This window comes from Pezoporus occidentalis, unplaced genomic scaffold (genome assembly GCF_034315485.1).
Source record: "Pezoporus occidentalis ecotype Australia unplaced genomic scaffold, CSIRO_AGI_Poc_V1 ctg117, whole genome shotgun sequence".
Taxonomy (NCBI): domain Eukaryota; kingdom Metazoa; phylum Chordata; class Aves; order Psittaciformes; family Psittacidae; genus Pezoporus; species Pezoporus occidentalis.
The window spans coordinates 2092382-2103042 of NW_026912961.1; the positions used below are offsets into that span (position 1 = coordinate 2092382).

At 44.1% G+C, this 10661-nt stretch overlaps 1 protein-coding gene across 2 annotated transcripts; it reads right to left on the reverse strand.

The window, feature by feature from the left end:
- Nucleotides 1-3416: 3416 nt before the first annotated feature.
- IDNK (IDNK gluconokinase) lies at nt 3417-9700 on the reverse strand. Of its 2 annotated transcripts, XM_062640735.1 has the most exons (5): nt 9552-9699; nt 9405-9435; nt 8992-9078; nt 7398-7441; nt 3417-4701 (listed from the first exon to the last, which is right to left on the reverse strand). In XM_062640735.1, exons 1-5 carry the CDS (start codon nt 9590-9592, stop codon nt 4356-4358), a joined length of 549 nt encoding a protein of 182 aa, XP_062496719.1. In that variant the 5' UTR covers nt 9593-9699; the 3' UTR covers nt 3417-4355. The 2 variants fall into 2 exon arrangements, with proteins under 2 accessions (XP_062496719.1, XP_062496726.1); XM_062640742.1 differs by lacking the exon at nt 8992-9078 and having other exon boundaries at nt 9552-9700.
- Nucleotides 9701-10661: the final 961 nt, after the last annotated feature.

Genomic DNA, 10661 nt, shown 5'->3' on the forward strand with positions numbered 1-10661 from the left:
AAGGGCATGTGTGCCTGAAGCTTGTTTCTTTATTTTCCTACCTGTTTCTCTTCCCCTACACTGGATGAAGTTGTTTGATAGGATTTGTCTGCAACACTGCCTTGTCTGACCATCAGACTACTGCTAGAGAAAGTAACGGTGCAAAAAAGTGAAAAATCTGAAAGTCATGGTAGTGTGAACTGACAGGTACCATTTGAAAGATGCAGACATTCAAATTAACACATTTGGGAATGTGACAAGAAGATGGCTGGTTTTGTAAAGGATGTGGTCTCTAATTCTCTTGGGTTGCTGCCTGCATAACAAAATAGCCACCAGTTTGGAGCAGTGTTGGCAGGCAGCTGCATCTGTTCCTTGGCCTGTAGAGATAATCTGTGCAATTTAAGAAGACTTTACCCTTCCTGTGTTTAATGTATGAATGGATACTGCTATTGGGATTTAACATTACATTTTTATTTCTTCACAGATTTGCAAAAAGCTTATGCTGTAACAGAGTATTTGCACAGCATGTTACAAACTGCTTAGCACAAACTCTTGAGAAGGGTATATAGTGCATGTACCTTACACAGGTAATTTTTGTTTGCAGCAGAGACAGAAAAAAGTAATTTCTAATTCCAGATGTTTCCTCCTTAGTTTTTGCTGCCTTTGCTAAATGTATTTCAAAATATGGACTGAAAAACTTGCATCCAAATATTCTGTGCTAAATATAACTTGTGCCCAACTAACCTGTATGCAACATCCCTAATACAGTGTTAAATTCATTCAAAGCAAACAAAAAAAGTTAAAGAAATGTAGGGTTGTGTCAGGGCAGGTAAATGAAACTTACGGACATGGACTGATTGTGTCTGTGATCTTTTCTTTCCCCTGTACATGTGAACACCCTCTGTCATGGTTTAAGCCCAGCCAGTAACTCGGAACCATGCAGCTTCTCACTTGCTCCCTGTCTTCTTCCTCCCTCCTCTCCCAGAGGAATGGGGAGGAGAATCAAAAGAATGTAGCTCCCATGAGTTCCAATAAGAACAGTCCAGTAACTAAGGTACAGCACAAACCACTACTGCTACCACCAATAGTAATAATGGAAAGGGAAATAACAAGGGAAGAAAATATAGAACTAAAAGGAAAAGAAACCAAGAAAGACAAGTGATGAACAATACAATTGCTGGCCAATATCCAGCTGAACGTGAGCAGCGATCTAGGCCTTGTGGATAACTCCTTGCATGTGAGAAGGCCAGCAGAAACCTGTAATGGGGAAATAAGCCGAACACTCCTGCCCGCCCCTGTGGAATTAGCATGTAAAGTTTAGATATCTGGCACTGTGGCAAATGTTTAAGAAATAGTAAACTGCAACAGTTTGTCCAGCTAATTACACAAGCCTGGTTCTCTTTTGGTGAAAACAAAAACAGGACATCAGGTGCAGCTACTGAAAAGTTTCCCAGAGTTTTGCAATCTTCTTTTTCTGAATAAAAACCAGGAAGCATGTAGAGGGAAAAGCATCTCTAAGAAGTTGTGCTCCTGAAGATTTCACCTCCGCTTTCCAGAGAAAGTAATGGCGTATTGGTTTCTACTTGTTTATTGAGAGGAGCAGGTTTCAGTTTTTTGGGCTGCATCTGTCTCCCTCTGAGATTAGAGCAAGGTAGAAGCAAGCTTCCTTTTCATCTAAGATTCTGGGAGGGAAATGCTGATGCTTGGCTTTATCTTCAGATCACCAAGCTGAGAAGAACTGGTGGATGTTTAACATCTTACTGTGTTCGTCTACATGCTGCCAGCTGCCCATTCCTGGAAAAAGGGAGGTTCTCATGAAAGGAGTTCTGCAAAATAGGAGTAGCTTTAGGTTTTGATAATTTCTAGTCAATGTGGAGGTTAGACTAGTGAAGGTACAGAGGTGTCTTCCTTCAAAGGAAGGATGTAGGTGGGAATTACAGCCTTCAAGAACCACCTAATTAGGACATAACAAATTAATGTATTACACTGCAGTAGTGAAAACTACACCTGTCATATGCAAGATTAATGGCATGTTAATTTAAACGGCCACTTTGTTGTCCTTCAGCATCATCTGAACTGCGGAAATACTTGGTTTTGCTTTAAGTGAAAGCAAAAGGCAAATATATTAAAAGGATAAGAGAAAGAAGTATTCCTGTCATGGGAGCAAAGAGTGAGGAATATCCCAACCTAATCTGAAGCAGCATGAACTGCCTGTGAGAACATATTACTCTGATTATACAGACTTCAAAAAATCCAAGGTGCTTACACAGGCTTTTCTAAGAGAGTGTTTCAAGTGTCGAGTACAGTTTTGTGTTGGTGCCAGCCACTTTGTGAGTGTGCTATAAACGCTGACCAGCAGATCTGAAAATAAATCTAGCCTTCCTGGAAGTCACACTTGAAAATATGTCCCTTTTCAAAAAAAGTAAACTTATCTGAAGGTCTGATAATGTCTGTCTATGACAGGATAAAGCTGCTTTCCCATCCTTGTACAGTGTCCTCATCTAGTTTACTGTGTCTGAAATAAGTGAGTATAAATCCATATTTAATAACGGGCACATTAGTAAAGCTCCTTGTTTGTAAAACTGAGTGTATTATGAAAATATGAAGACTTCACTAAAACAGAGGTACCACAAGAGGGTGCCATTACTGTGATGTTCATAGCTATCACACTGTCAATAGTTCCAACGAGTCACTCGGTCTGAAGAGATGCTTAGCCTCTGAAAGTGGAGGGTGTTAATTAGCCAGACATACCTGTCTCTTGCACTTAGCTTTGCCTCTGAGCCTTTAGTTTGCACCTTGGCTCTCAGAATGAACAGACTTGGAACTGAGAACAAGTATTTTTTTAATGCTGCTGTATGTATGGCAGTGGACTGAAACTGTAGCTGCCTGGTATTCTCTCTCCAGGTCACAACCAACCAGGGACAGACCATTTCTGTGCATGCATTAATATCTGTGTTTCACAAATTGGTATCTAAAAATGTCCACTTTCTACCAGAGAGTTCCTGTTTATTGCACTGATCTAGGGACGGTAGTTTGGTAAACCACAAAGCCCTCACTACTCATACATAATGAGAACCAAGGCATTTTTCAACTAGTTTTTCAGGTAAAAATTATACCAAGCATGCTCTGAAACATGAACTTTGCTTTGAAAGGAGTTCATCCATCATCCTAGAAATGACAAATAAATCGTATGACGCACTAAAAATAATCCATCTGTAGCAGCACGTAAGGGTGACTCCAGATGTGACTCAAATCTTCTTACTGAAACCCTCTGCAGCTTTCATTAAGTTACATTAAAAAGACACCTCCATTGTAACAGGGTATAAAGAACTTGTTAAAAATACATTGGTAGTAAAAAAGGATTTTAATCTTGTATTTTGTGAGTTATGTAGCTGGTTGGATATATGGAATCTTCTGATCACAAAAAAAATGAGAACGTCTATTAGAAATAGTTTAATCTTAAGATTTAAAGCAGTTGTATGAACATCTGTCTGTAAGTATACATTCGACTGGACACACGCTGACGTGGAAAATTAAAGCACACCAGAAAAGGGAAATGAAGGAGAAGGTCCAACACTGGAAGACCAAATCACCTTTTCTAAAAGAAGGAAATATCTATCACAGTATCTTAGATCACTGGCTGACTGACTACTGCACTTCATCAATGGGTATGCTTTGTACATGAAAGATGCAACTTCAGATCCAGTATGATGCTCCTTACTCTTTATTTCTAAAGCTTCCCATATAATTACATTTTGGGTATCACCTCACTGCCACTGCCTGTTCCACACGTTTGTTCAGCTTGATGTTAAATGCATACAGTAAAAGTTCTCAAAAGCTCTGATGACATCACTGGTGACCTGGTGAGGTTAGCAAGGACACACACAGAGGAGCTACCACCTGTCAAAAATCTGGCAGTAAGACAAAGGTAGCGTCTGGCATGGAACTTCATCATGCATGTTTCTGTCTCTTGCAGAAAAATTAACACATTGTTTCTAACAAAACCGTAAATTATTTCCTCACTTACTAGCAGATGTGCCCGTCTCCCTGTTTGACGGAGTAAAATCAAAATGAAGAAAACAAATCATCAGGTGCAACCCTTGGCAAGACTTTCAAAAGCAGGCTCTTCCTCAAACGAGGGTTTTAACTTCACATGGCAAAGGGCTTAGAGCTGCGGTTTTGAAAATTTCATCTTACATGTCTTCTATGGAGCTGTGATGAACAGCAATAAACCAGTTCTTGATACAGTAATCCATGCAGGTATCAGGAAAGATTTGTTGTTTTGATTCAATAATCAATTTAATAATTAAAATATGGTTTCATAGCTTTAGGGGAATTTCTGCACCTGTAATTCAGAAAACTCCTTCAGAAAAGCTTCATCCTGAAAAAATGGCACGCTCAATCTCTAGCACCACTTCAGGGAGAGATTTTTCTAGACTGACAGTGATGAAGTTTTCTGGTGGATGAAGAGGCTCCAGAGTATCAAACTGAGACTTGAGAAGTTCAGGTGGCATAAAATGTCCTCTCCGTTTCTCCAGGCGGCCAGCAATGGTGTCTACAGGACCATCTAAATGAACAAAGAGGATCCGCAGTGCTGGGTTTTCTCTTGGTTGCTCTGGGTGGTTGCTTTCAATTGCAGATACTCCACTAACCAATATATGCCTATACATCTTCTTCAGTGCAGAACAGGCCAGAACTGCATCTTGTCTGGATAACTGTTCTCTATCAAAAAGAAAAAATAGATAAATACATCCACATGTGGTATAACAAAACAGCTCATTAGTTCTGCTGACCAAGGGAGATGAGCCCTGCAGCCTTGCAGAGGACAGCCTCGGGACTAGTAGCATTCTTTTAATGTAACTTTGTCAGGATATTGAAACTGAATTTCCAGTGTAGGTAAAGACCTGATTTGAAAGTTAGGTCAGGCTCGCCAGCCCCCTGGTAGAACCTCAGTCTTGGGGACCTTCTTCATTAAGAGCAGCAACTGAATATCAATGCAAACTCCCATCCATTTTCTATAAAATAACTATTACAATCTGTCCAGAGAGTAAATGGCTGGTAAACAGTATAGAGCTCTGCTCTTACACACATCTGGAGGTATACTTCCAATACCTGTCTTCAGATTTAACCTGTTCTCAGATTTAACTGTAATATGTTTCCTGTAACCACGCTCATTGACATCACTGCATATATGCCCACTTCAAGTTAAACAAGGGATTGGGTGCAGGTAAATTAATGCCTTGCATATGTGCCTTTTGCTGGCAAAGTTTCTTAAAAGCAAGCACTAAACCATGGGTATGTTTGTTCCACTGAAAAGCAAATCCAGAACTAGCTGTCTCTATGAAGAGTGACTCAAGTGCCTGCCTAAAAAACCAAATTCTGTAATCAAGTTAAAATTTGGTATAAACCTGTATAAAAATCATGTTATGTTCATTTGTCCTGGGTTCAGCAGTAGCAGTCATGTTTCTCCTTTGTGGTAGCTGGTGCAGTGCTGTGTTTTGACTTCCAGCCTGGGAACAATGTTGGTGAAACCGATGTTTTCGGTTGTTGCTAAGTGATGTTTACCCTGACCAAGGACTTTGTGAGGCTCATGCTCTGCCAGAGAGGAGGGGAAGCTGTGAGGAAGCAGAGACGGGGCGCCTGACCCGGGCTAGCCAAGGAGGTATTCCATACCACAGCACGTCATGGCTGGGGTGGGGGGTGACTGGGAGTTACCTGGAAGGACACGGGCTTCTGGGTTGTACTGGTTTCTTGGCCAGTGGCATTGTATTCTCTTCCTTTGTTATTTTCTCTTATCGTTGTTGTCGCTGGTGGTAGCGGTGGTGATTTGTGTTCTACACTGGCTGCTGGACTGTTCTTGTCTCAACCCGTGGGAGTTGCACTCTTTTGATCCTCCTCCCCGTTCCTCCGGGAGCGGGGAACGGGAGAGACCCGGGGAAGGGGGGCCCTCGATTGCTCTCAGCCCAGCACCACTCACTGGGAGTGAGCGAACAAGCTGTCTGGCTAAGGTTTAAACCACGACATCATTGTATTTTGGTTCACAGGGAAACAAGAATTTAAAATACCTACTGTTACCACCTAGGTGAGGCAATGCCAGCCTCAGCTACTTAGAAGTACTTGTAATTAAACACTGGCATTAGGTTCTTTTGAAGTATACTTGATTTTGCGAGTTTCTGAAGTTGGGCAGTGGCCTTGGGCTAGCAGGTGTCCTGGGTTCAGCCAAGTACGACATCACGTAACATAAAGCAATGGATCCAGCATAACAACCCAAATTTCTCAGTGAGTTAACCCATGCTCTTATGCAGGACACTCACCTGATGCGCACAAGCAACAGCCACTGCGTAAAGCCAGGCTGAAGAGTATCTGCTCACCCAGCCTTTCGCCATCCAGGAGATGCTCCAGTCTGTTCATGATCTACACGGCCCTTTGTTGGATGCTCTCCAGTATGCCTGTATCTCTTACTACAATGAGGAGCCCAGAAACAGACACAGCACTCCAGGTGTGGCCTCACCATTGCTGATGAAAGGGGAAGTTTCACCTCTCTTGACCTGCTGGCAATACTTTGCATAATGCAGCCCAGGGTAGTGCTGACCTGCCTTGCCAAAGGAGCACACTGCTAGCTCATTTTCAGCTTGAATGGCCACTATGGTGCCCCCAGGTCCTTTTCTGCAAAGTGGCTTTCCAGCCAGGTGCCCTCCAGTGTCTGTACTGGTGCCCAGGGGCAGGAATTTGCACTTCTTAGACTGCACAAGGTTCCAAACTACAGCCTGTCAAAGGTCACTCTGGATCAGCCACTCCTCCCAGTTTGGTGTCATCTGCAGACTTGCTGAGGGAATGCTCTGTCCCATCACGCCCATCATTAATGAGGATGCTAAAAAGGGTTGGACCCCTGGGGTACACTGTAAGTGACTGGCCTCCAGCTAGACTTTGTGCCACTGATCACCACCCTCTGGCCCTGACTGTTCAGTTTTCATCCTCATCCAGTCCTTATTTCCATCAGCTTCTCAATGAGGATCCTATGACAGATGGTGTCAAACAAATCTGACACAGTATCTTATTTGAAATAACAGTAGTTTACAAAATTTTATCCTACTGGCATTGTTGGTGTATTCTGATCCTTTGTAAGAATCTAATGTCAGGCTTACTACTGAACTGGATACTTGAAATTATTTTTCACATACAGTGGAAAAAAACACTATCACTGGCAACAATTTTTCCAACACTATTATTCAGGGATTATCCCACCCTCAGAAACTACTATGACATCTTAAGATTACCGAAAATAGAATGGCCTTACTACCTGCAGAATGTGTTTACAGTACTACACACATTTCTGCTTTGGAACGCAATGGGGAAGAATACTTGTGGTACTTTTTTTGCCTGTAGCCCAATGTCCTTAAAGCTAGATGTTCTCTTACCTCCTTAGTATATCATGCAATGCACAAAGCCAGGGAATCCTGTCCTAGAAAGAAAACAAATTGGTTTGAAGTTATTTATGAAATTGATTTGCAACAATTGCTTCTCACACCTATAGCATCTGACTCGAGACAAACATTAGCCTAAAACTGTATGGCAAGTTAAATTTTGTTTCTCTTTTCTTCCTAATGTAGATTTGCTACCACTGCCTAAAGGCCAATGAGAACTGCTAGGCATATTATCAATAGAGTATATTTAGTGGAATAGTACTTCTTATATTACAGATACCTACAAGTATCTGATGGAAGTAATATGTATTCAGGTACAGCATGCACCTTGTGAGCCTTTGAAGGACAGTCAACTTCTTTCCTGCTTCTATTACACAATTCAAATGTACAGCCTAAATTGTTCTTTTTCCTTATAATGCTTTGGATCAAAGTTCAGGTTTTCAGGAACAGAGAGATCTAAATTTACTTACCTGCAAGCACTTACCATTTTTATGTCAACAGCAATGACAAATAAATGTAATCATAGCCACAATTTTGCAACACTTTTGCTCAGTAGTTACGCAAACACAATGCAAGTGATTGATCAGCTTCTCATTATAATCTTGCTTTAAATTTTAAGGTCCCCCAAACTTCTGTGATACCTACTGAGCACTAAACAACTGTTCCCATTTCATCTTTCAATGCTGTTACTGCTGGGTGAGCACAAGTGGTAACATGGACAAATAAATGCAACCATTTCGTGTTAGTACAGAGTAACTCCACTGGCATTCCAGGTGGCCCTCCCAGTTTTGCATCTCTAGTGTTTGAGAAGCCATGTTTCCCTCTTGCTGGGCACCATACACCTATGGATTAGTAGTTCAACTGTGCAATGTTGCTTTAGACAAGATACTGGCTTATATGTACTTCTAACCACTAGTGAACGATTAGATTTTTTTAACAAGAATCAGAAGTGGTTTTTTTTCAGCCTATAGAGTGCTCTACAGGACTTCCTAATTCAGCTTTATGTTTCCCGACATTTCCCAAGGAAAGTTCAAGAGGTGTCATCTCGTAACTTTTCTAATTTACTCAAGTCTCTGAATTCCTAAGTATTGAAAAACTAAACTTGATAGTTTTGCACGTTTAGGATGAACAACAGGCTGAAGGGAAGGAAGCACATGTCAAGTAGCAGCTTGTAAAACAGAAGGCTGTTGAGTACTCACTGCAGTAACTGAAATTGATGACGTACTTCAGTAGAGATATCTGTCTTCATCTATTTAACTCAAGGAAACAGAACGTAACCTAAAGCTGCAGTTCTGCATATTGATGTAGAGGGAGAGATTTCTGACACATCCAGTACCAGCAGCAAACTCCTGGCAAGCTACCAAGCACACCCTGACTTTTTGATGCAGAATACTTTGCAAGCTTTTTGATGCAGAATACTTTGTAACTCAAGAAGCCTCCCTCTCTCACCAACTGCAGACATACGAACTCAGCTTGTGTTTACAGCCAGCCAAGCCTACATGAAGCACAACCTGATTTAACGTGAGGTGCCTGAGGTTGCAAAGGTAAATATGCCGATGATGGTTCTTTCAAGGTTTGTACATCGTACCTCATCATTTAGTGCTATCCCTTCTGCCATCTTCTTTTTATTCTCTGTAGAATGATAATCGTCTGCATCATAGAATTTCCACCCCAGCTACGAGAACATAAAGAGGGATCATTCAGCCAAGCCAGCTGAGCTAACAAGGACCCAGGATTTACAAAGATAACACCTTGGCAGTTACAGGCCTGTTACACCACGGCATGAATCACCACTTATGTCATGGTGCTCAGGAAAAGGGACGACTTCCGCCACGCAACACCACCACCTGCGGGCGAGCCCAGCCCGGCCTGAGGCAGCGTCCCACCGAGCAGAACCGAGCTGGGCCGAGCCGCGCAGGGGATAAAGACAGGGCGGGTGTGTGCGCTTCCCTTCGAGCGACGCTGACAGAGGCGCACACCGGCGGCGTGGCGCCGCCGTACCTTCGCTGCCAGCCGCGACCCAACCGTGGTCCTGCGGGGAAGCACAAAGACTCGGTCAGAGCTGCCCCCGGGGCCGAGCGCAAAACCTCGGCACGGACAGGCCGGAGCCTCAGCACCACCCCCCTCCGCCGCCTGCCCGATACCTACTTCCCCGCGCCGCTCACGCCCATCACTACCACCAGCACCATGGCGAGCCCGACCGCCCCTCCCCGCCCCGCCCCGCCCCGTTCCGTTCCTCTCCCGCGGGAGGCGGGAGCAGCGGGGAGGCCCGTCCCGGGGCATCTCCTCCTGCCGCGGGAGCGCCACCGCGCGTGGCGTCGGTAGCTTCTGCTTCCCTTTTCCGGGCGCCGGCCGTAGGCGTGTGTCCGCCTCTCTCGTATCCCGCGGTCGGTCCCTGTGCTGGGGTTCCACGGTCTTCCGCTGCTCCCCCCCCCCCGCCGCTCTGTCTGCGGCTTTTCTGCCCGGCCTGGCGCTTCTTCCCCAGTGCTCCCCAGAGCCGTGCCGAGTTTGCAGCCTCGGCAACACACACCCACTAACAGGAATAACAGCCTCCGCCGTGCGTGTTGAACAGTGCCTTGGACGCTGTTGTTTTATTCTCTGCCTTTAAAATGTGATCAACCCATTAGCCTTGCCACGGCTAACTCCGTGTTTTTTAAGGATAAATCACGTCCTATTTCTGAATTCTGGAACTGTATTAGACACCCAGTATTCCCGCTGTCAGCACGCAGGTGTACCTAACCCAGCACCACCCAGCACCCTCCATGGTGTGTAAGGATGGGACGCGGCAGTCTCCGCGAAGGTGAGTCAGGGTTTAGAGTGCTCTCGGGAGCTTCTCCACCCTGTGGCCTCAGGGGAGCACAGTGTCCGCCTTGCCTTCTCGGGCAAACGAAAAGCCTCTGCTTTTCACAGACCTTCGTCTGGAAGTACAATAAAATCTCGTTGTGTGTTTTGTTTGTTTTCAGCCTCCTCTCTTAAAACTCGTCTTTGCAGGACCGCATTGTATCCCACGTAGAGAAACGACCTAGGCTGGTGCTGCGAAGAGGACTGCAGCATGGTGGTAGCTGTGAATAATGGAGTCCCTGCACATACATAAGACTCAGGTGACAGTCTCTTCATGGGAAAGGTCGCAGTCTAAATAGAGAGTAGGGATGACGAGAATGTGGAAGTGGAGCAATGTGGGGTTTGGTTGTTTTTTTTTCAGTTTTCCTTTTTCCAGATGTTTCTCTTGCACAGACCATGTATGCCATACATGAGTGC

Bases quoted from the DNA above. Each gene is read 5' to 3' on its own strand.
- IDNK (XM_062640735.1), bottom strand. From the start codon at position 9,592: ATGGTGCTGGTGGTAGTGATGGGCGTGAGCGGCGCGGGGAA. The intron at 7,442-8,991 runs GTACGATGTACA...TTTTCTTTCTAG, and splicing joins GGATAGCACTAAATGATGAG to GACAGGATTCCCTGGCTTTG. The intron at 4,702-7,397 runs GTAAGAGAACAT...TCTTTTTGATAG, and splicing joins TTGCATGATATACTAAGGAG to AGAACAGTTATCCAGACAAG.